This window comes from Microcaecilia unicolor, chromosome 1 (genome assembly GCF_901765095.1).
Source record: "Microcaecilia unicolor chromosome 1, aMicUni1.1, whole genome shotgun sequence".
In the NCBI taxonomy this organism is placed as follows: Eukaryota; Metazoa; Chordata; class Amphibia; order Gymnophiona; family Siphonopidae; genus Microcaecilia; species Microcaecilia unicolor.
This window is the reverse complement of record NC_044031.1, coordinates 596,783,563-596,810,309: the sequence shown is the minus strand read 5'-3', so window position 1 is coordinate 596,810,309 and position 26,747 is coordinate 596,783,563. Positions and strand designations below refer to the sequence as shown.

Genomic DNA, 26,747 nt, shown 5'->3' with positions numbered 1-26,747 from the left:
ATTAATTCTGGAAATATAATGACAAAGTTCATGCATGGAACCACCAGGCTGCTAAACTCATGGCCCAATAATCCCAGGTCATACCTTAAAGGGGCCAAGCATAGAGTACTCTCTCCTTTCCCCATGAAACCCCAACCCCCAACCCTCCTGAAGACACCTCATCACAAATCTCCCTTCTTTCCTGGCCCCCGTCTGAAGTATAGAAATCCTGGGTGTCTAGGGGATACAGAGCAGGAACAATCTCCAGTCACTTCTGCCCCTGCCTCCACCATACTCTAAACGGTGCTAACAATAAGATTGCTGCTAGGGGTTGCAGTGCTATTTTGAACCGTGCACAGGGGCAGCAGTGACTGGGAATCTTTCCTGCCTTCTACTTGTTAGATACCAGAGATTTCTATGGCTAGGCTCAAGAGGCTGTGGGCAGGGGGAGCGGGGAGAGAGATTTGTGGTGAGGAGAGATTACTCTAGTAATGGTTGACATTTTAAAATGTTCCAGGGTAGTATGAATAACATGGCCTCAGGAGTTGATAGAAAGCTGCATTATTCATTTACTGCAGGAATCATTAACCTGCACTATTGATATACCCACAGGATAGGGACTCCTGTAGGAAACTAAGGTGTGGTAAAAGCTTTTTAAGTAACTACACCTGTTATTGTGTAGCTGATTACCTAGTTTTTCATTTGCTATTATTGCTTTTTAATGGTTTCTCTCCTCTCCATCAATTTGGGATGGATGGATGGATGGATGGATGGATGGATGGATGGATGGATAGATAGATAGATCTTTTAAAGTTCTCTCTCACCTAAAACCTAGAAACCTCAGCGGTATCCGAGGATACATACACAATAAAAACAAAATACACATCACAATATCTTCACATTTAACAATACTGCTCCGCCATCTGCAAATCTAGCCCACAAGCTGATCATTTAAAAAAAATGTAACACAAAATTGTTGCTTCATATTTACTTATGCTCTTTTCTGTTCTGTTTTTGTAAAAAATGATATAATTTGGGGAAAAATATATAAAGAGTTTAGAGATTATTACAGATTCGTTTTTAACATTAGAAGACCAGCTTTCTTCTGTTGTAGAAAAAAAACTATTCTGCAATTTATGTTTGGTTAGACATTAGGGCTCAAGAGGAAAAACATTATGTTTGGTTAGACATTAGGGCTCAAAAGGAAAAACGTTTTAAAAAAAATGGCATAAACTGGTATTTGGATGTTTTGCTTGCTAAAACGTTCAAATCGCTATTTTTCAAAACCTGTTTTTTAAAATGTTTTGGTATGCAGTTCATCGGCAGTCCATTCAAATCACAAGGGGGCACACGTTGGGGGTGGGATGTGGGCATTGTTAAGACTTGGACGATTTTGTGCCATAATGGAGCAAAACAAAAAAAGTCCTGGGCTACAAATTAAATGTTTTGGTCTAGACCTGTTTTTATCACAACTAAGTCAGAAAATGTTGTCCTAAATGACTAGATGACCACTGGAAGGATTAAGTCATGACCCCCCCCCCCTTTACTCTCTCCAGTGGTCACTGACCCCCCCCCCCCCCCCCCCCCAAAGATTTGAAAGGAACAGTACATACCAAACTCTATGACAGCCTCAGCTGTTATAGCCAGTCCTACTAGAGCAGCAAGTGGATCCCTGTTATAGCCTAGTGGTTGATGCAGTGCACTCTACAGAAGGGGACCCAGGCCCATAATCCATTCTGTTACACTTGTGGTGGAAAGTGTGAGGACCCCCCCAAATCCACCAAAAATCTACTGTGCCCATATATAGGTGACGCCATAAGAACTACTATGGTGGTGTATAGTTGGGTAAAGTAGGTTTACTGCTCTACTGGGATGTCTGTGTGGTAGAATGCTGGCTCCTCCTACACCCCAATGGCTTGATTTTGAGCATTTTTCACTTGGACATTTTTTCTTTTCAGAAAATAGTCCAAAAAGATAAACACATTGAGTACAGCAACATCTAGAAAAAGGCCATTTTCAAAACAAAAAATATAACATTTTTCATTTTTGAAAAATGTTATAGTCGCCATTTGAATTTTAGATGTTTTGAGCAAAACAGCCAAAGTAGAATTTAAACATCATATTGAAAATGCCCCTCATGGTAAAATTATGCCTTACCTGATCATTTTCTTTCCTTTAGTCGCAGCAGATGAATCCAGAAACTAGTAGGTTGGTCAACTTGAAAGAAAATATTTTTTGACTTTTTTTTTAAACTACTGCACATGAAAAGAAGAGCCCAACCTACACAAATCATCCAGTCACAAACTGAGCAGAAAAAGAACACGTTGCTAAAGAACAGGGAGGGATCCTGAATTCATCTGCTGCAACGAAAGGAAAAATAATTAACAGGTAAGGCAGCAGATGAATCCAGAAACTGGTGGGATGTACCAAAGCACTCCCTAAAGAGGGTGGGAAGCCACCACTCCGAGACAAAACCACCACTCCAAAACGAGCATCCGCCCATGCAGCCACATTCACTCTGTAATGCTTCAAAAATGTATGCAAAGACGCCCAGGTAGTTACCCAGCAAACTAGACCTGATGCAGGAGGTCTGGCGATACTGGAAGCCACAAAGGCAGGCCCACAAGCAGACGGACCAAGTCCACATATCAAGGACGGCATGGCCAATCTGGAGCCACAAGCACGACTGTTCCCCCATGGCGCTTGATCCTGTGAAGAACTCGCCCTATCAAGGACCAAGGAGGGAAGATTTATAGTAGCGCTGACGTCAGCCATGGCATCTAATCCCTTGGCCAGAGCTATTTTCTTCTGCTGAAGAATTTGGTCACATTGACATTCTCCCGGGTAGTCATCAGGTCAATCTCTGGCACTCCCCACCGCTGACATATCTGGAGAAATGCCTCTGTTGACAACTCAAATTCTGCTGAATACAGGAAATGTGGACAGAGAAAGTCCGTCTGTACATTGCTCTGACCCGCAATGTGCGCCACTGACAGGCACTGCACATGGTTCTCCAACCACTCCAGAAGATGGCGCGCCTCAGCAGCCAGAGTCTAGCTCTGTGTGCTGCCCTGCAGACTGATATAGGCTACCACTGTCGTGTTGTCCGACAGCACTTGAACCGCCTCGCCTTCCAGTACATCCTGAAAAGCCTGCAAGTCGTTCACCACCGCTCTCACTAGCCAACTGATGGGCCACACCGCTTCCGTCACAGTCCAACACCCCTGCGCATATCAGTGGAAACAATAAGCCCCCCAACCCACTATGGGGAAGCCAACAGCTTCCCAGCTGCAAGTTGGAGTCACGGAGCCACCAGCCCATGCTGCACCTCACCCAGGGCAACCACGGAAGCAGACGCAGATACTTCTAGGACACCAGAGACCACCTGCTCAGCAGGGAGTGCTGCAGAGGACACATAGTGAGCCCTCGCCCATGACACTACTTCCAGCATGGCCGCCATGGAGCCTGATACTTGAACATAGTCCTAGGCTCGCTGGCTGGTCAACTGCAACAGACTGCACACCTGAGAGCAGCTTGGCCCTCCCTGTCTGAAGGAAACGCGGCACTGCATCATGTCGAACTGAACCCCCAGATATTCCAAAGACCAAGACAGAACCAAGTGACTTTTCATAAAGTTGATCACCCATCCCAGAGACTGCAAGAGCGCCATGACCTGGTTGGTGGTCAGCCAACTTTCCTACTCAGACACCGCTCGGATCAACCAATTGTCAGGGATGCACCCATATCCCTTTCTTCTGCAGAAGCGCCACCACCACTACCATGACCTTGGCAGTAGTGAGGCCAAAGGGCACAAACTGATGGAACCGCTGATGAAGACATCAAATCGTGATATGCAAGTAAGCCTCCTTGAGTTCCAATGCCATTAGAAACTCTTCCAGCTGAACTACTGCAATGATAGACCTCAAGGTTTCCATGAGGAAATGCCGGACCTTCAAGAACCAATTCACCTTCCTCAGCATGGTGCAGAAGTCCCCCCTTTCCTGGGCACTGTGAAATAAATGTAATACTGACCCGTGCGAACCTCTAAAGAGGGCACTGTAATGACCACCACCAGAGCCAGCAGAGACTGCAAAGTGGCCTCTATTGCCACTCATTTGGATCCAGTGGTGCACTGAACTCCAAGAACGAAAGTATGACAAGAGAGCAGAATTCTAGTCTGTAACCTTCTCTGATAATATCCAGGATACACTTGGTCTGAGGTAATTTTGGCCTACTCTTGGTAGAAAAGAGTCAACCGACCCCCTATCTGATGCACCAAAGAGTGGACCGGCACCCCATCTTTGGGAGGAGCGTCCAGCAGTCCCCTGCCGAGTAGATGCACCCTAGGACCTCTTATCATTCCGAAAGTTAGAGTGTTGCTGGAATCTTGTGCACTGGAACACCGTAGATGCTCAACCCGGATTGTACCGGTGATGTCCCCAAGAATTGGGCTTGGGCTTATCCTCCAAGAGCCGCTGGGATTTGGAGTCCCCCAAATCTTTCAAAATCTTCTCTAAATCCTCCCCAAACAGCAGTTTACCCTGAGATGCTGCTTGGAAACCATATCCCCCGCCCAATGACTAAGCAACCACCAATGCCATCTGTTTGACTAAGGCACAGCTAGGGAACAATCTTGGTCATGTAAGCACTACAAATATAGATAGGCCTGCAGAGCAAGGTGGACACTTCGAAGGTAAAATTATGCCGGAGCAGCAGAAGAATCCAGGAACTGGTGGGTTATGTCCATCTACCAGCAGGTGGAGATAGACATTACAAAGCTGAAGGTAGTGATACCAGACGGTCAGCTCTTCCTTCACTTCAGTATAATGTCTCATCACCAAGCAGAATCAGACAAGAAACCAGGAAGCCTTCCTCAGAGCTGCCTAAAAATCGATTCAAATCAATTTTTCAATTTGTTTTGGACAAATTGATTCATTTTGAAAAAAAAAAATCGGAAGTCCCGATTCGGGATTTCCCCACCTCCCTCCCTCTCACCCGCTATCTCCTAAGCCACTGCTTCCCTCCCTCCCGCTGTCACCCAAGCTAATGCTTCAGAAGCGGTCTCTGTATTGGTGCGCAGCCGGTACAGGAACTGACATCAGGGGGCGGGACCGGCAGTCGAACCAAGCAAGGAGGTTTAATAGACCAGAGAGAACATGAGCCTGTCGTCTAGTCCACTGTAAGCAAGTAAGCCAATTTAGTTAATCTGTCCACTCCCCCACGCAGCCGTCATTGCCATACGATCAAAACAAGCAGACCTATGAGCCGCTCTTCCACATTGTTGTCGGTCCACCATACTCCACTCTGCATCTGCAAATCTAAAGCTGTTTCAGATACACAAATGGATTATTCTGTTTTTTGAACTGGTTTCATAAATTATTGTAGCTGGTAGAAAGTGAAACAGCAATTATAAACTCAGTAGTTTGTGCCCATTTATCTTCACTGTTCTTCTATATAACACAGAATGGCCAGATTTCAGTGAGGATATCCTGTTTCCTGATGGGTTCATCTTCTTAACTGTTGTACTCTGCCTTGGAAAGCCTGGTGTTATAAAGATGATGGAATATATTTAAATTAAATGGAAATTGAATTAAATTCTCCTTTCATTGGGGCACAAGGAATCACATCTTCATCTGTTTTGTAGAAGTTTACCTTTTAGATACACAAATGGATTATTCTGTTTTTGAACACGTTTCAGGTGGTTCTCCGACCGTTCTCCAAGCGCCCCTCCTAAGACCTGGTGGCTCACTATTTCAATCTAGTTAAATCAAATTGAATCGGAAAACCAATTTTTTTGAAAGAATCGAATCATATTGAATCGAAAATTTTTTAGCTGAATCGGACAGCTCTATTCCTCACCAACCATACACAACAGAAACTTGTCAGTCCGACTTAGAGAAACCAAAACTGCGATGGACTCCTCTTCAGTGGTTTCTGTTTTCGCTCTCCTTTTTTTTTTTTTTTTTTTTTTTTTGAAACTAAAGACCAGGACAAGAACAGACAGGCAAAACAATCATGGCTGACAGAGGGCAGGATCCTGGATTCATCTGCTGCTACTAAAGGAAAGAAAATTATCTGCAGGTAAGGCATAATTTTACCTTCCTTAGCGTATGCAGCATAAGTACATAAGTATTGCCATACTGGGACAGACCAAAGGTCCATCAAGCCCAGCATCCTGTTTCCAACAGTGGCCAATCCAGGTCACAAGTACCTGGAAAGATCCTAAAAAAGTATAATACATTTTATGCTGCTTATCCTAGAAATAAGCAGTGGAATTTCCCCAAGTCCATTTTATGAATCCAGGAACTGGTGGGATGTACCAAAGCAATCCCTAATTAGGGTGGGAAGTCGCCGCTCCTCAAGACAGAACCACCGCTGCAAAGGCAGCATCCGAGAAAAAAAAATAAAATCAGATCAGAGGTCGTCCCACAGCAAGAACTAATTCGTTCATGTATTTATGTTAACAGATCTCTTAGGAAGAGATGTTTAAACAGTGTTCAGATAGAATGAGGTATTCTACTGCATGCTAAGAAAGGGAATACATACCATTATGACACACTAAATTGAAGAGGCAAGCGACACCTTATAGACTAATCAATTTATTTAAGCATAAGCTTTCGAGGATCAGAGCCCACTTCTCAGATGCGTTGCTATGCATTATGTCACACTAAGTGTGCACTTTTCAACTTAAGCTGCTATATATCCATCCATCTACCTTAGATTGCCTGATCCAATAAATAAGGACTGTGCAGTATGTGTCGCTGCAAAGTGCAGTGCACCTTTAGGATGCACTATAGCAATAATGACAATAATACTGCCACACCCAGTATGGAGTCTCTAAGCAACACTGCTTCTAGAGAATGGCACAGGGACAAAGTCTGTCCCATAAGATCTGCCCTCATCTGCACAAAACTCGAACACATCTCTTCATAAAACTTATGATTTTATACTTTAATCTTCTTATTAAAGTGTTAAAAGGAACAATATTCTATACAATGTGTTTATAAAGCACAAATAGAAAACAAGAACAAGCAAAAGAAAGCAAACATAGATTTAGTAAAGGGAAATCTTGCCTCACCAATCTATTACGTTTCTTTGAAGGGGTGAATAAACATGTGGATAAAGGTGAGCCGGTTGATATTGTGTATCTGGATTTTCAAAAGGCGTTTGACAAAGTACCTCATGAAAGACTCCAGAAGAAATTGGAGAGTCATGGGATAGGAGGTAGTGTCCTATTGTGGATTAAAAACTGGTTAAAGGACAGAAAACAGAAAGTAGGGTTAAATGGTCAGTATTCTCAATGGATAAGGGTTGATAGTGGTGTTCCCCAAGGGTCTGTACTGGGACCGCAGCTTTTTAACATATTTATAAATGATCTAGAGATGGGAGTAAACAGTGAGGTAATTAAATTTGCTGATGACACAAAGTTATTCAACGTTGTTAAATCGTAAGAGGATTGTGAAAAATTACAAGAGGACCTTACAAGACTGGGAGACTGGGCATCTAAATGGCAGATGTTTAACGTGAGCAAGTGCAAAGTGATGTATGTGGGAAAGAGGAATCCGAACTATAGCTACATAATGCAAGGTTCCACAATAGAGGTCACTGACCAAGAAACGGATCTCAGCGTTGTTGCTGATGATATGTTGAAATCCTCTACTCAATGTGCTGCGGCGGCTAAGAAAGCACATAGAATATTAGGTATTATTAGGAAAGGAATGGAAAACAAAAGTGAGGACGGTATAATGCCTTTGTATCGGTCCATGGTACAACTGTACCTCAAATATTGCGCTCAATTCTAGTTTCCGTATCTCAAAAAGATATAGTGGAATTAGAAAAGGTACAGAGAAGGGCGACAAAAATGATAAAGGGGATGGGACAACTTCCCTATGAGGAAAGGCTGAAGTGTCTAGGGCTCTTCAGCTTGGAGAAAAGACGGCTAAGAGGAGATATGATAGAGATCTATAAAATAATGAGTAGAGTGGAACGGATAGATGTGAATCGTATGTTTACTCTTTCCAAAAATACTAGGACTAGGGGGCATGCGATGAAGCTACAAAGCAGTAAATTTAATACGAAGTGGAGAAAATGTTTCTTCACTCAACGTGTAATTAAACTCTGGAATTCATTGCCAGAGACTGTGGTAAAGGCGGTTAGCTTAACGGGGTTTAAAAAAGGTCTGGACAGCTTCCTAAAGGAAAAAGTCCATAGACTATTATTAAATTGATTTGGGGAAAATCCACCGCTTATTTCTGGAATAAGCAGCATAAAATGTACTGAATTTTTTTGGGATCTTGCCAGGTACTTGTGACCTGGATTGGCCACTGTTGGAAACAGGATGCTGGGCCTGATGGACCTTTGGTCTGCCCCAATGTGGCAATACTTATGTACTAACTATAATAAATGCCCCCTGCCCATCACCCTCTACTCTTCCAACCACAATAGCTGACTTCTACTACCCCAAGGAACCCTAATCCACCCTGTTAAAATGTCCAGGGATACAAAATGTAATCCGTTGGGTTGGTCGTGAGCCCTTGGGCCCTGGCCGAGGCCAGCAGGGCGCCGACCCAGGCCAAGGGGAGACCGACCCACCACCGCACACCCCAGCTACACAATACCCCCTAAGCTACCCCTCCCCACAGTCCCTCAGGAAGAAGGGAAATAGGCATACAGGCGGGCCTCGCGGCCGAACCGGAACCCACGCACACAGAGCCACTCGTGCGAGCCTCACGGCTGAACTGGAACCCAATCACACACAGGGAGGGGTGAAAGAACCCAGAGGGCCCCAAGATGCCAGACACGCGCTGAACACCAGCAATAGGGCAGAGGGGGAAACAAAGGACCAGAGCGGGCAATGCCCACGCAGGGGACTAGCGCAGGACAGGGGAGCTAACACAGCAACCCCCCCCTCCACCACCAGGGTAGGAGCCCCAGGCAGAAGCCAGAGGAACCAGACACAAAAGGAAGGCAGAAAGCCTTTGCCTCAAACCCACTGTAGACAGAGGCACACGGAACACAAAGGGTTAAGCTTGTAGAGCCAGCAGAGAGAGAGTGCCATAAATCAACAAACAATCAGAGAGAATGCTTCCCCTCCCAGAGGGAGTGGGGCCCATCCAACAAACACACTGGCAGAGGCAGGAATACAATACACACAGTACACAAAGGGTTAAACTCACTGAGCCAGCAGGCCAGGACACTGGGAAGAGAAATCCTTAAAACAAACAAACAAAGGAGAACGCTCTCACTCAGCCCAGAGCCCCGGAGGCTGAGCAATGCCCAGCCCCCACTAACCAAACGAGCAGCTGACCCTGATTACAGAGCTACGCACACACACACACAGCAGCAGCACAGAGGGAAGGAAAAGAATACTCTAATACAACACAGTTCCCTGTCAGAACCTAGAGCACGTTCTGAGAGAAACCTATCAGGCTTTCCTGTTACCACCAAGTAAGTAACGCAAAAGCAGAGAAACTCTTCAGCTGCAGGCTAAAGTACTATCCCCTGACGTCAGCACAACCCCTGGCAGCCAATCAGAAGAGACGTTCCCCCCTCCCCCTCAGCCAAACCGGCAGAATCATAACACAAAATACACCTGCTCTATATGCCCTAGCAAGGAAAAAATATGCCCTACGAAGTACTTTAGGATATTTAAACCTGTGGATGAATAATAAGTTATCAACAATCTGAGGATTCAGTCTACCTCTCCTGTCTTCCACAGTCCTTCCCACAACAGAAAATGTCCTCTCAGTTGATGTGTTGGTAGCAAGTTTTGCTTGTTTTGGCCAACACTTTTGCTTGTTTTTCCCACCCAAAAAACAAAACATCGCCATCTCCATTAGAATGGCATGGGGATAGGGACAAAGTGCTATGTCCCAGTCTCCATGGTTAACTGTGTGTCCCCACCCCCATGTCATTCTTTGCTTGCCCATTCAGGCTGATAAGCAGAATCATCATGAATAATAAACATTTGCAACTGCATTCCCAAGTTCTGGTAACATGTCAACTTTGGGACGAAAAGTAAGAAATATTGGTGAAACTGTATTTAACCAAAATATTGTTTGAGGGCAATATCCAAAAACATTTCCATGCAAAAAAAAAACAGGTATTTATGCATAGAAAAGGGGCTTTTGAAAATTGTCCAAAATGTATGTGCGCACAATAGTGCATTTAGCTGATACACTTGTATGTGCACATCAAAGCAGTGTTCCCAGGGGCAGGGATCTGGAGAACAGTACACTTACATATTTTAGAATTCCAAAAGCATGTGTACACATTTACAGTACCCACGTAAATAGCAGGTGCAAGCCTCTGCACATTCTTGTCCTCAAGTCAATGAAAAGTACCCAAAAATTTACATATAGGTAACACTCTTTGGACATTGTCCCCTGTATAGTATAATATAATCTCATGATCTATTTAAATTCATGACCTATGTAAAACAAACTGTACTATGTTTTAACAATACCTTACTAGAGCAGGGACTGGTGCTCCCCGTGATCGCAATGAAGGTTTTCCACGAACTGGAACTTCAGCATTTTCTGACCCACCATTTAAATATGTTAGTTCCTGAAGCTGTGCCTGTCGTATCTCATCATTGTAATCCTAGATCAAAGGAAATAATAGATATGTCAGACCACTGTATTAGTGCATAAATAGAGCAAAGTGCGTACACAGACACTACTACTATTTTGAATAAGGTAGTGGTTACAAAGATTGAAGTGAAGATGACATTTTAAAGAAAAGTAAAAAATAATATTCATTAAAATCAGAACAAAGGAACACAATTAACATAAATTTGGAGGAGTGGCCTAGTGGTTACAGTGGTGGACTTTGGTCCTGGGGAACTGAGTTCGATTCCCACTTCAGGCACAGGCAGCTCCTTGTGACTCTGGGCAAGTCACTTAACCCTCCATTGCCCCATGTAAGCCGCATTGAGCCTGCCATGAGTGGGAAAGCGCGGGGTACAAATGTAACTAAAACTAAAAGATGCACTAAGAAATGGGCTTGTAACATGGGACTCTCCCCCATGCTAAGCTCATTTCTACAGCCCATTAAAATAGGGCTTTGTTCTTTTGGCAGGTCCTGCGCTAATTCTTCCTGGACTTTCAAACTAATTAATGCAGAAGCACTTACTGCCTATTTAGAATGAGCCAAGTGCTACCGCATTAACTTAGAGTTAGCTAGTTAGAGCATGCTAATGTAAATGCGCTAGTTGGTTAACGCTTCCACACCCATGACATGCCCCTTCCAGAAGAAAAAAATATTGCATGGTTAGTACACACAAGAAGGTAAACTGCTGCAAAATACTTTTAGCATCTTTTGCTGGAAGTCTTTCTGGGTATACCAACCTCAAGTAAGGGCTTAATACTCTTTAGTAAAACGGCCTATTAACTACTGGAGATGAAAAAGTACAAACTGATAATAAATGGTAAGGATGGGGAACCTCACAAATGGCCTTCTGATTAATGATGTAAATGTAAAATCAGCTACTAGCTAACAAAGGGTTACAGGTTTCATATCATCCCTCCTCCTCCTACTAACTAAAGAAATCAGCCCTCAACAGATATTATACCAAAGCTAACTAATAAATGAGATTTCTCTCATTTTTTAACTTTATATTTGATAGTATCATTGTAGTTGATCACAGATCATGACCATCCAACTTATCTAGTCTGACCAGATGTTTTCCTTGTTTGTTCTCTTCCAGCTTGAGTAGGTAAGTATATAAATACCCATACTTACACCAGAATTGACTGTTCCTTCCTCTTGACTTTTACCCAATTTCTCAACACTTTTCCCCACCATTGTCGCACCTCCCTCATGTCCCAAGAATATATATATTTTTTTTAAATTTGGTTCCATGCTGGTTTCCAAATGTAAGGAAAATAAAGACTGAAAAGAAACAGATCAGTCTTCAGGAACAAAAGAAGAAGTAGTGTCCACTGTTCCACAGATCTTTATCTGACATCTTTTACTATGGAGCTCATTTTCAAAAACAAAAACGTCCATGGCATAAATCTGCAATTGGACGTTTTTCTCACAAAAATGTCAAAATTGGTATTTTAAAAACCAATTTTTAGACATTTTTCTATGAAGTCCATCAGAAGTATGTTCAAATCACAAGGGGGCGTGTCAGGGGTGTGTTAGGGTGGGATCTGGGCGTTCCTAACACTTGAACGTTTTTCAGCAATAATGGAACAAAATAAAACTGTCCAGGACTAAAACTTAAGACGTTTTGAGCTAGAACTGGTTTTTTTGTTTGTTTGTTTTTTTTAACTAATAAGGCACAAAAGGGTGCCCTAAGTGACCAAATGACCACTGCAGAGAATAAGGGATGTCCTCTCCTTACTCCCCCTGTGGTTACTAACTCCTTCCCACCCCCAAAAAATGTGATTTAAAACATTACTCGCCAGCCTCAGATATTATATACTCAGGTCCATTAGAACAGCATGCAGGTCCCTGGAGAAGTCTAGTGGTGGATACAGTGCACTGCAGACAGTTGAACCCAGGACCATACCTCCCCCTACCTGTTACACTTGTGGAGGAAAGTGTAAGCCGTCCAAAACTCACCAGAAAACCACTGTACCCACATATATAGCTGCCCCCTTCACCCATAAGGGCTATGGTAGTGGTGTACAGTTAGGGGTACCTGGAAGCATTTTATGAAGTCCACTGCAGTGCACCCTAGAGTGCCCTACTGCTTTCCTGAGATGTCTGGGGGACAAGTCTACTAAAAATGCTGTCTCCTCCTACTTCCCAATGGCTTGATTTTGCATTTGGACACTTTTTTTGAAAACGGACAAAAAAAAAAACCCAAAACGTACAAATCACAAAACCTTGTTCAAAACACTATTTTCAGAAAAAAGCAAAGACATTTTCCTTTTTTGAAAATGACCTTCTTTCCTTTTCAGATTTTGGACGTTTTTTGCAGAACGTCCAAAGTTGGACTTAGACATCATATCGAAGATACCCCTCCATGTCACTATGCTCCACAGAGTGGTTTGGTAGACATGACTGCATGTGCATGTTTTTTGGGGTGTGGAGGGAGGGGGCTCTTTGAAAAGATATTTTTCTAGTCACTACTTGATATTTAGGTGATTTTTTTTTTTGGCGTGAATTGACTATATGGTTACAGTTTCCATATAACTCCATCTCATTTAAGGAGGCCACAAAACATACAAACATACCTTTCCCCTGCCCTCAAAAAATATTTTTTGCACCACTTTTCTTTTATTAAGAGCAGCCATATTTTATAGTGGACAAATAGATTATATAATCTTGATTCACATTTCTCCTCATGAGCTTTTTTCTTCTCGTTTTGTTATGTGCAGGATTTCTCCACCTCTACTGGCAGGTTATTTTTGTCTTCCCACAATAATTATTATAGCCAAGCCCCAGAAAGAAAAGTGAAGTCATTAGCTAATTCAAAATCAAACTTGAACTACACAGACAGGACACAGGGCGTGCAGCAGAATTGTCAACGAATGCTAGAAATTTAGAATGGGCATAAAAGAGGTAGGGTTGGGGTTGCATGAATGTTTCACACAATGAAATAGAGTCATTCTACTTGCCTTTACCATGCTGCTCTGTCTGAGCATTTCTCTCAGAGCCACCACACAGTGGATCCTCACTTGCTTGGCCTTCTTGAGTGGATTTGACTTTTTTCAAGTGGTATGGTAATTGCTTTTTGAATATTTATGTTTTGTGATTTATAATTGGAATAAATCAATCTTTGCCTAGACCTTGGTCGCAGGTCCTGTGTTGACGGGTCATGGAAATCTGCTTGTCTGGATGATGCTGTATCTTCAGTAGGGCAAGAGGGAGGGGCAAGAGAGAGAAAAAGGAAGATGCCTGGAGTCTTCAGCTTGCAGGACTTGGGGATCCCTGACACCAGAGGTAGGTGTAGGCTGAGCCCAAAGTGGGCTATGCCACTATTAGACACTATTACCCCAACATCTCTTCCCTGGTCCGTGCTTATCAACCTCTCTCCCCCTATTACATAAAGCTCCTTTGGATTTCTACTCACCCAAATACATCACTCTGCTCTTCTTTGTATTAAAGTTTTTAACTGCCAAACCTTAGACCTTTCTTCTAGTTTTTGTAAATCACTTCTCATGGGCACCATCCACTGCCACCTATCAGTCAACTAATTTCCGATCCACTTTATTACCTCAAGGCCTCATTCCCAAAGCCACTCAGTTTATTTGTGAGCCTCCTGTGAGGAATAAATCAAAGGTTTTGCTGAAATCTAAGTAGACTACATTCAGTGAATGCCCTCAATTCAGTTCTCAGGTCACTCAGATTTGTATGACCTAATTTTCCATTGGTAAAGCCTTGTTGCCTCAGATCTTGAAACTCATTGGATTGTAGATCCTTTCCTCTAGAAGTATCCCCGTTACCTTTCCCATCACCAAGGTAAGGTTCACTTGTCTGTAGTTTTCCATCTCTTCTCTATTACCACTTTTAAGAAGAGAGACTGCATCAACCTTTCTCCAAGTCTTCAAGGATATATTAAACACATCTTTTAGATGGCTTTCCAATATCTCTCTAAGCTTCCGTAGAGTCCTGGGATGTATCTCATTGGGTCTCATGCAAATAAGAACATTTTAGCCATACTAGGTCAGACCAATGGACCATCTAGCCCAATATCCTGCTTTCAACAGTGGCCAATCTAGGTCACAAATACCTGGCTGAAACCTAATTAGCTGCAATATTCCATGCTACCAATCCCAGGGCATAAAACACGTTCTTCTATGAATGGAGAAGTACCTATGTCATCCCCACATATAACTTTGTCAAACATTCCAGTCCTTGGACAAGTTTTTCTTCCATAAATACTGAACAGAAGTAATTGTTGAGTAATTCTGCTTTTTCCTCATCTCTATCTACACACTGACCATCAGTATCTTAGAGTAATTCCACTTTTGGCCTTCCTCAATTTTGTCAATATACCTGAAAAAAAGTCTTCTCACTTCACTTTACATTTTTGCCAGGTTTTCTTCTGTCATTGCTTTTGCTACCCTAATTTCTTTCTTTATCTCTTTCAACTTTATGTAGAATTCATTTCTGTGGTCATCTTTTTGTGATGATCTGTATTTTATGAAAGGTATCCTTTTTTTTTTCTTTTAATTTTGCAGCTCTCTCTTTAAAGAATAATTTTGGTTTTCTTTTCCTCTTGTTTTTACTTACATTCCCTTATATAAAAACCAGTTTTATTTATAGCTCCCTTCAATTTAACCTGCTGTCTTTCCATTTCATCTTCTCCCACACTAGCAGCTCCTCCAAGTACGTGTCCGTTTTTGCCAAAATCCACATGTTTGAATTCTAGGGACATTGGGTTTGGTGTGACCAGACTCTTACAGCAAACCATACTGTGCAGTGATCACTGCCACCCAAGTGGGTGTCCCATACAGAAAGACACACACTCTCGATTTGTGAGTATTAAATCCAGCAGTGAACCTTCCCTGGTTGGTTCATTCACCATTTGTTTAACCAAAACCCCTTATAGGGCATCTGCAATCTTTCCTTTTCTTTCCAATTTTGCGGATGGGATACTCCAGCCAGTATCACTACCTTCCCCCCTTTATTTCCCACATTTGCAACATCATCTATTTGAGTCGGTGGTCTGTAGACTACACCAGTGTGGATAACAATACCATCTCCTTTTTCCAACTCAATCCAGAGGGCATCCGCTTTTCCTGCCATCCCAAGTATTTCAGCTGCTATAATATTGACTTTTACATTGAGTCACTTCCCCATCAACTCTTTAACCATCTCTGTCCCTCCTGAATGCCTTATAGCCAGGCATGGCGATATCCCATTCATGAGATTCACTGAACCATATCTCCATAATGGCCACAATATGCAAAAGTCCTTGTCTACCATTAGGCTTCCAGATCAGGAATTCTTTTGGCTGGATTATGAAAACTTGTACTCATAGCCTTCCAAAAATATTTAGATGGTTTGTTAAGTTTTCAGGTTGGTCATCTCCTTCCCTTTATTGAGATCAGGGCTCTTGATTATTGAACTTCTGTAATGTTTATGCTTTTGCTTATGCCAGGGGTGACTTTCACCCCCTTCCTCTAGTATAAATGCCTGTACATATATTAATTGAATTTCTCAGTTAGGATCTTTTTGTCTGCCACATAAAAATGTAGATCATTACAGTGTGCCCTCTTATTCTTCTTCCATCAATTGCTCCAGACACTTATATATCTAAAACTTTCCTGTTTCCTCTAGGTTTGGAGATAAGCATTGAAGCTGGTTGTGTAGGTAGAACGTCTGAAAATGCTATAGTGCTGACTAAGGGTTTGAATCTCTCCACCAAAATTTGGAAGGCTCCTAATATTGCAGAAATGTTATTTCTAGCCAGGTCATTTTTGTTCCCAGATGGATAACGTCAGTTTTATAATCCTTATTCTTTTCTCTCATATCACAAACAATTTGACTTATGCTTCTGCTAGCTGAGAATCCCAGGAGGCAATTTACCTTTTTCTGACTCTTGAACTGTGATTATGCATTCCTAATTAACATCTCACCACAGGGCACCACAGGGTTCTGCTCTCTGATATGGCTCCACTCCACTGCATCCAGCAAGGTTTATAAGCATTGGGGGTCCCACAATGCAGGCCATCAAGACTTCTGGTCCCATGTTGCACCTACCTATTTACAAATTTATACCACAAGGTGAGTTATATTCAGATACAATAGACATTTCCTGTCCCTAGTAGACCTACAATCTAAGTATCCACCTCATGAAGGACTCCAGAAGAAATTGGAGAGTCATGGGATAGGAGGTTGTGTCCTATTGTGGATTAAAAACTGGTTAAAGGATAGAAAACAGAGAGTTGGGGTAAATGGTCAGTATTCTCAATGGAGAAGGTTAGATAATGGGGTTCCTCAGGGGTCTGTGCTGGGATTGCTGTTTTTTTAAACATATTTATAAATGATCTAGAGATGGGAGTAACTAGTGAGGTAATTAAATTTGCTGATGATACAAAGTTATTCAAAGTTGTTAAATCGAGACAAGATTGTGAAAAATTACAAGAGTCTAAATGGCAGATGACGTTTAATGTGAACAAGTGCAAAGTGATGCATGTTGGAAAGAGGAACCCAAACTATAGCTACGTAATGCAAGGTTCCACGTTAGGAGTCACCGACCAAGAAAGGGATCTCGGCGTCATTGTTGATGATACGTTGAAACCCTCTGCTCAGTGTACTGCAGCAGCTAAGAAATCAAATAGGATGTTAGATATTATTAAGAAAGGAATGGAAAACAAAAGTGAGGGGGAGGAAGTGACGTCATCGGAGAACATGGCCGCTTAAGTGCCGTGCTCCTGAATGCCCACTGCAATAATTAGCGCTCTTGAACGCGAAAGCCCAGCGAGCAACCGGAGAAAAACAGCTGCGGAAGCAGCGGAGTGGCGAGATCCCGGTATGGCCATGCAGAAGCGGGCGGACTCCGTCGATCTCTCGCAGTTCGCATTTGAGAGCGACAGGTCCAAAAAAAACATGGCAGCTCGAGCGCTTGAGGAGACAGCGGACCAAATCGCAGCGGAGATCCCCTTCTCGGGGGATCTGTTTGCAACGCAAGGCCGTGGGGACTCGGAGACCGCCGGACTACCGGAATTATGCGGCTGGATCCAAGAGATTCGAGCCGATTTGAAAGCAATGCACTCCGAGCTGGCTACTCTTGGAAACGATCTCAGAGGTGAGATAAAGGAGCTGGGGCACAGAGTTGAGGAAGTGGAAAACAGCGTAGACGATCATGCAGAGACTCTGGGCTCCTTGGAGAGGCAAATAGCAGACGAGCGGCTAGGGCAACAAATAATCAATGATAAATTGGAGGACCTGGAAAACAGGAGTAGACGCCACAACCTCCGATTTCGCGGAGTACCTGAGACCCCGACCTACCAAAATAGCGAAGAGGTGGTACAGAAAATTGTAAGCGCTATACTAGCGGACTCAGCTGACCCGGTCCCACCAGAAAACATAAACCTGGAACGGGCCCACCGGGCACTGGGCGCCAATAGACGAAATCTCGCTAAGGACATAATAGCATGTTTCCAGGACTTCAAATTAAAAGAGCGAGTGCTAGCGGCGGCCCGACGAACTGACTTTAAATGGGATTCGTACCCTATAGAAATATATCAGGACTTGGCCGCGATCACCTTAAAACGCAGAGCAGACCTCAAGCCACTTACAACCAAATTAAGAGACTTGGGGATTCGCTACCACTGGAGATATCCGTTTGCGATAGCATTTTATAAAGATGGACAGCAGTATCAAATAAAATCACTGGCAGAGGCCCATGAGATTCTTCAGGGAGATCAGCAGGCAGATCCGCCTTCCACGCCAGCTGCCTCACGGCCAGTCCAAGGTCAGCGAACCCACCCGAAATGGCAGAGAGTAGGCCAGAGGCGTCTGTAACGCCAGAAGTCAGCGGGTCGCCTCACCTGAGAGATCACCGGACTGCGGGAGGTTGGATGAAGTATGGCCGGCTGTACGCTAACAGTACACTCGGGAAACGAGTGGAATTGGTTAGCTGTTTGACTGTGTGCATTTGGTTGAAAAGTTAAGTTGGGTTAAATATAATATGGCCATGTTGCTCAGAGGGTCAATAGATAAGAGTTAATGTTTGGCAGAGATTTGAGGTGGAAGAGGGCAAGAGGACCACGTCCCTCCCTGTAAGCTCCGACCTAATTTTGGGTACGGATGCTAAGGTTCTGGGGTAGGGTTGAGGGGAGGGGGGAGGAGGGTGGGGAAGTTGAAATCGTTTGGGGTAGTACGATATTGGGGGGAGGAAGGTGGGGAAGATGGGGGAAGGGGAGTATCATCTTGGTACATGACAAGGTTCTTAGTGGATTAGATAATATATTACCATACTGCCATGTTTAAATATGTTACTGTAAATGTACGGGGTTTAAATTCCCCGCAAAAACATAAGCAGATGTTCAGAGAAATGCTGCGTCAAAAAGGCAGACGTGGTGTTTCTACAAGAGACCCATCTCAAAAGACAGCATGAATAGTAAAGCATAAACAGTATCCCAACATAGTCTGTGCATCCAGTATAGAAGATAAGAAAAAAAGAGGGGTTTTGATTGCACTCTCGAGCTCCCACCCTTGGATAATACATAAAACAATTAAAGATATAAAGCGGGCAGATATCTACTGTTGATAGTCTCTAAATATAATATGTACTTTACTCTATTGTGCGTCTATGCACCCAATGAGGGTCAAAAGATGTTCCTGGGAGAACTGGAGCGACCCGGGTCCTCCGGGATCATGCCAAAGGCAATTTGCTAGTGGGAGGAGATTTCAATTTGACGACTAACCCAAAGTTAGATAACTCGGGTGGTGCAGAAGGCTATGCCAAAGGGGAGCGTATGGCCTTTAAGGCCTGGATGGCAAGATGGGGACTCATGGACCTATGGCGAGACACTCATGGGTTGGAAAAAGACTATACTCACTATGCACCCACACATAACACCATACTCGAGGATCGATTATTGGTTGGGGTATGTGACCATGAGAACCAAAACAGATAATGTGGCGATAGAATCATGTGCTTGGTCAGACCACTCTATGGTAGTATTAACAATGCTATCAGATACTCAGGAGAAAAGGCGAAAGCCCTGGAGGCTAAATGAGACACTGCTATTAGATCCACAAAATATACCTGTAATAGAAAACTATATCATGGAATATATAAAGTACAATGACACGGGAGAGGTACACCCAGCACATGTATGGGAGGGCATGAAAGCGGTCCTAAGAGGTCAATTAATAGCTCTGCAGTCCCATACCAACAAAAAAAAGATAGAGCAGGAGACTGATCTGCGAAAAAAGATAGAACTTAGTGAGAGAGCACATAAACTGGACCAGACGGATACAAAAACATTGCAGGAATTACAACAACATAGGGCCAAGCTTAATGAATTGCAATTATCAGATATAGCGCACCAGATGCAACAAGCCCAGCAAGAACACTTCGAATTTGGGAACAGAGCTAGTAGGCTTCTGGCCAATAAATTAAAAAAGCAAGCCCAGAGGAATTATATATCGGGTATATATGACGACACTGGTAAATTGTTAACCCAAGTAGAAGAAATACAGACAATATTTTGGGACTATTATGACCAAATATATAAATCAGAACAGGAAACTACTCAGGGAGATATAGAGAAATATTTACAGGAAGTCAGGCTCCCAATACTGTCTGAGGAAGCGCTTGAAACTTTATCAAACCCCATGACATTAGAAGAAGTTGAGACAGTGATCAGGAAACTGCCTACGAATAAAGCCCCAGGACCGGATGGCTTTCCCGCACGTTTCTATAAAATGTTTGCTAAATGGCTGGCTCCTTTGTTGTTGAAGGTAATAACATCCTTTGATGAGGCAGGAAAGTTACCGTACTCCTGGAGACTGGCTGAAGTAGTCTTAATACAGAAACCAGGGAAAGATCCCCTGAGCTGTGGCTCGTATAGGCCCATATCGCTATTAAATATTGATTACAAAATCTTCACCAAAATCCTTGCAAATAAGCTACAGAAAATGTTACCACATATCATACATGAGGATCAGGCGGGCTTTATAGAGGGCAGGCAGACGTTTGATAATATCAGATGCCTGCTGCATATAATCCAGCAGGCGTCTGACGAGGCAGACTCGGTAATTCTGTTTTCGGTAGACGCGGAAAAGGCCTTTGACCGAGTGGAATGGTCCTTTCTATTTGCAGTCCTAGAACAGATAGGAATGGGTGGGAGATTTCTAAAGTGGTTGCAATTGCTATACACAAACCCTATGGCAATGCTAAAAATAAATGGATCTCATACGAAATTGCTGAACTTGGGAAGAGGGACAAGGCAGGGATGTGCAGTCTCTCCTCTGCTTTTTGCACTGTCAATTGAACCCTTAGCTAAAAGGATTAGAAAGCACGGGTATATACGGGGAGTAATTAGAGGGAAGCGAGAGCATAAGATTATGCTCTTCGCTGATGATGTGTTGATGACATTGGCCCGCCCTGCACAGTCGCTCGGGCAGGTGATGGAGGAATTGCGACAATATGGGAAGATGTCGGGATTTAAAATAAACGTAAATAAATCAGAGATACTTAACCTTACCATGCCCCAGGAAGAGGCCCAGAGGTTGAAGGCACTATATCCGTTTCAATGGGCAACCAAAGCAATCAGATATCTAGGCATAATGGTCACACCTAAGATTGAGAATATAGTTCAGGAAAATTTCTCAAAGAAACTGAAGGAGTTGTTTGGAGAGCTGGACAGGTGGGAAGGCCTAACAATAACATGGTTGGGTAGAATTCATGCCATAAAGATGATGCTTTTACCTAAACTGCTCTACTTATTTTTGACACTTCCATTGCCAATTCCCCGAGCTTTCATTCAACAATTAAATAAGAAAATGTTTGCATACATTTGGAGAAAGAGACCACCAAGAGTACGAAGGAGTATGATGTTTCAAACTCCAGCAAATGGTGGAATGGGAGTCCCTAATTTCTACCTATATTACCAGGTGGCACAACTCAGGATCCTAGCGGAGTGGGATCCAATGAATACCAAGAAGTGGCTACACTGGGAAAGAGCGTGGCTGGGGACCCGATACTTGAGGGACATACTGTGGGGCTCGAGAAGAGAGATCTTAGCAGCAGCAGGGAAAGTCCCGATGGGCCTCAAACACTTACTAAATACATGGCTCCAAGTCAGGAGAAGGGTGTTTCCAGATAGAAAATACTTTTTACAGATGGCTATACGAGGTGCACCGGGCTTCCCCCTTGGGGTAGAAGAGAGAACATACTTAGTGTGGGCTAAGAAAGGGCTCAATAGGCTGGGACAGCTGTGGAGTAATGGAGAAATAAAAACCTTTGAAGAACTGCAGGAAGAGTTTGATCTGGAGGAAAGGGACCTGGTCTTTTATGTCTGCCTAAGGAATTACATCTTAAGGCGGGCCAGGGATGAACTAGAACTGGCTGAGACAGGGTTGGAGCAAGCGATGAGAGGGGGGGGTGGGAAAGGTAGCATACCACGCCTATATAGAGCACTGCTCCTCCTCTCGTCGCCCCAAGGCTTTTATACGAGACGATGGGAGGAAGACCTCCAGACACAGTATACAGAGGAATGGTGGGCAGCTGGGTATAGACATTTGTTGAAGCCGGCTGCTGCCCAGCCACTGGCAGAAAACGGTTATAAAATTTTGTATAGATGGTATTATACCCCGGTGCGGCTACATAAAATCTATCCACAGATTACAACAGACTGCTGGAGAGAATGTGGGGGGTGAGGGACATTTTGGCACATCTGGAGGGATTGTCCCCGGGTTCAAGGGTTCTGGACCGAGATTCTAGACATGATATATGATACGATAAAGATAACATACCCGGCTCAGGCCCAATACTGCCTACTGAACACACGCCCAGGGAAGAGCCCTATACACTGTCATAAGCTGGTTATCCATCTCCTGGGAGCAGCTAAACTAGCGTTAGCTCAAGCCTGGAGACAGAAGGAAGTCCCCAAAATACAGATAATAAAAGGTAGACTGCACCATCTCTATCAAATGTCAAAGTTGACAGTTATCCGAAAAGGGCAAATACAACAACTCCAAAAAATATGGCATATGTATGAACAATGGAAAGGGATTTAAAGAGGCTATAACCTGTACCGATGATGGGGGGGGGGGGGGAGGTGGGAAAAGGGAAGACCGGGGAGCAAAAAGTATCTGATGTAATTGGATGTTTTGGATAATTATGTCATATTTCTGTAATGTTTAACATACTATATTGAAGAGCGTTTATTTTCTGTATTATGGAAAAAAAAAAAGAATAAAAAGATTTTAAAAAAAAGAAAACAAAAGTGAGGACGTTATAATGCCTTTGTATCGGTCCATGGTTCGACCACACCTCGAATATTGTGTTCAATTCTGGTCACCGCATCTCAAAAAAGATTTAGTGGAATTAGAAAAGGTACAAAGAAAGGCTATGAAAATGATAAAGGGGATGGGACGACTTCCCTATGAGGAAAGGCTGAAGCGTCTAGGGCTCCTCAGCTTGGAGAAAAGACAGCAGAGGGGAGATGTGATAGAGGTCTATAAAATAATGAGTGGAGCGGAAAGGGTAGGCGTGAATCGTTTGTTTACTCTTTCCAAAAATACTAGGACTAGGGGGCATGTGATGAAGCTACAAAGCAGTAAATTTAATACAAATGGAGAAACTTTTTCTCCACTCAACGGGTAATAAACTCTGGAATTTGTTGCCAGAGAATGTGGTAAAGACGGTTAGCTTTGCAGGGTTTAAAAAAGGTCTGGACAGCTTCCTAAAGGAAACGTCCATAGACCATTATTAAATTGACTTGGGGAAAATGCACTGCTATTTCTGGGATAAGCAGCATAAAATGTATTGAATTTTTTGTGGGATCTTGCCTGGTATTTGTGACCTGGATTGGTCACTATTGGAATCAGGATGCAGGGCTTGATGGACCTTTGGTCTGTCCCAGAATAGCAATACTTATGTACTTAAGAAACAGAAGGTTAAGTCATTTACTCCAAATCATAAGGAATTGCAGTGGGATTTGAACCAAGTTCCTTGGTTCTCAACTACTACTACTAATCATTTCTATACTCTGCTCTAACCATTAGGGTGGTATTCCATTCTCTACCATTTTTGTCACCCTTCTTTGAAATTTTCTAGTTCTGAATATTTTAGAAATGGATCAGAAATGCACAAAATACTAAAGTTACAGTTGCACCATGGACCTATGCAGAGGCATAGAGATATTGTTTTGTTCTTTATTACTTTTCTAATAACATTCTACTTCCTTTTTCTGTCAATGACTCTCCAACCTTTTCTTGGGTTATGACTCCTAATATGGGAATCTATATTGTGTACCTATAGTTGGAAATATTTTCCTATGTGCATCTTTTTGCACTTGCCATATTAAATTTCATCTGCTATTTGGATACTTGGTGTCACTGAATTTTTGACAAGGGGAACAGGAATTAAACTGTGTCTTTGGCTGCTGTCACTGAATTTTTGACTAGAACAGGTCTGCATTTTGCAGCCACTTTTAATACACTTTGAAACTGGGACACCTGCAGGACGTACTTGCTCCCATGACCGCGACCACCCTATCTGAAGATAAGTAGTATGTTCATTCCGTGATTTTTTTATACATATGTTGAATGCTGGAATTACCGATTTCATATAATAAGCACACTAGGAGAGTGAGGTTGGAGTGCCATGATGTTATACTGGGCAATTTAAAACAGTGTATACTGTGAACTAGTCCTGCAGGACAAGTCCTATCACTGAGCACTTTTGCATATTAAAAAAAAAAAAGAAGAAAACAACACATAGTATTATCACAGCACTTAAATATTAATAGTTTGTGGTTTTCATAAGTAATAATTGACAAATATAAGCAAAACCGGACACGAGTATATACCCCCAGATATTTTTACATTAACTTTTAAATGCCAGGCTCTCGACCATTCTTCTGAACGTTTGGAGATCCCTTCTCATCATTTCTACTCCCTCCAGAGTATCCACTCTATTGGCTATTTTCGTGTCATCCGCAAAAAGGCACACCTTTCCTTCCAACCCTTCAGCAATATCTCTCACAAATATATTAAACAGAATAGGCCCCAGCACCAACCCCTGAGGAACTCCACTGCTCACCTTTCTTTCCTCCAAGCGGATTCCATTTACCACCACCCTCTGCCACCTGTCGGTCAACCAGTTTCTCATCCAGTTCACTACTTTCAGTCCTAAGTTCAAACCTTTCAGCTTATTCACGAGTCTTCTGTGGGGGACCGTATCAAAGGCTTTGCTGAAATCTAAGTAGATTACATCTAGCACACGTCCCTCATCCAGTTCTTTCGTCACCCAGTCAAAAAATGTCAATAAGATTCGTGTTGCCTCGGGTCCTGTAACCTGTCGGTTTCTAGAAAGCTAACTATCCTTTCTTTCAGCAGCGACTCCATTATTTTTCCTACCACCAACGTGAGACTTACCGGTCTGTAGTTTCCAACTTTTTCCCTGTCTCCACTTTTGTGAAGAGGGACCACATCCACTCGTCTCCAATCTCGCGGACCTTCTCCAGTCTCTAAAGATCTATTAAATAAATCTTTAAGAGGTCCCGCCAGGACCTCTCTGAGCTCCTTCAGTATCCTGGGATGTATCCCATCCAGCCTCATAGCTTTGTTCACCTTCAGATTCTCCAGCTGTTTATAAACTTGGCACCATCAGAATGATATCAGAGTGAACAGTTTGAATTCAGAGAAAGTGTGTTCTCATCTTTTTTTCTGACCCTTTCTTCCTGTAAATTTGTATCACAAACCCTTGTCTTTCAATTTTATTTTCTATGAAAAACGTTACTTTCTTTAAAAGTCTGTCAAATATCTGAGTATTTCTTTTTATCATAAGAACATAAGCATTGCCATACTAGAACAGACAGAAGGTCCATTAAGCCCAGTATCCTGTTTCTAACAGTGACCAATCCAGGTCACAAGTACATGGCAAGATCCCAGACCAGTACATCCTCATTCCCTCCTTTCCTTCAATAAGCAGGATTTTAACATCTTAAGCCTCTGTATACGGTTCAGTAGGGTGATACCTTTACTGCAAGCATAAACAGTTTTGTATGCTTTTCAACATAAAAGTGAGTCTTGTTGGTCTGTCTGTCCACCATCTGTTTGCAGAACTCCCCCCCTCCAAAAAATGTGGCATGCAAGGAAGTGAATATTCTAATCAGGTTTGAAATCCAGAAACAATGTGGATAAATAATTTAGGAAAACCAAGCCTCTCCACAAAATACCCAATGCAGGAACTGTTAGCAATTGTTAGAATTGCTCCATTCCAAAGTGCCTCCCCCCCCCCCCCCCCAAGCTTTCCAACACTTTCCATACAGAGTGGAGTAGCCTAGTGGTTAGTGCAGCAGACTTTGATCCTGGATAACTGAGCTTGATTCCCACTGCAGCTCCTTGTGACTCTGGGCAAGTCACTTAACCCTCCATTGCCCCAGTATATAACTATGTAAACCTTACAAAATCACCGAAAGGCAGTATATATCAAGTCCAATTCCCTTTCACTTAAATAATAACAAACAGCTGGAGACACCTTCAAAACCACCACCCCATGCACCCTACATAGCACAATCCACACAAAGAGCCCACCTCCTAGCCCATATACTCCAAGACCCATACATACGCATATCAAGCATACAGCCAAACACTCCTTTATTCCAATACATTACTCAACCCAATTCCACCCATTTCCCAAATAATTCAGTACAACCATACCTCACTTACATCTCTGCTCCCTCCAAAGATACCTCCACCGCCCTCCCTTCAAATATTCCATCTATAAGTTTGTTTTTGAAATTATGCTCAAACCTGTATCTCTATAGTTTCCCTACCTTTTCTACACATAGTGTAAGTCAGTGCAACAAATTACTGACTCCTTTTTTCAATCTATCTGACGTTCCTGATACATTCATCAAGCACTTTCATCATTTTATAGCCCACATGTCAACACTTCAGCACTTTCCCAGTCAAATATGGTAAAACATTATTCTGACCCCATTCCTAAAAATCATCTTGCCAAAATCAATGATGTAACAAATTATAGACCAGATGCTTCAATCCCCTTGTTTGTAAAAGTCTTGGCGGGCCTAGTAGCCAAGCAACTAATGTCATTGTTACACAAATCACAATCTGGATTTAGACCCTCATATAGCACCAAAATGGTGCTTACCACACTT

The 26,747-nt window shown here is 42.9% G+C and overlaps 1 protein-coding gene across 1 annotated transcript in view; it reads right to left on the bottom strand.

The window, feature by feature from the left end:
* Positions 1 to 26,747, bottom strand: part of KHDRBS3 (KH RNA binding domain containing, signal transduction associated 3) — a 443,659-nt gene that overhangs the window by 253,148 nt on the left and 163,764 nt on the right. Inside the window, exon 5 of the mRNA XM_030219492.1 lies at positions 10,445 to 10,581. Coding sequence (XP_030075352.1) covers positions 10,445 to 10,581 — 137 coding nt within the window. The remainder of the gene's footprint in view (positions 1 to 10,444; positions 10,582 to 26,747) is intronic.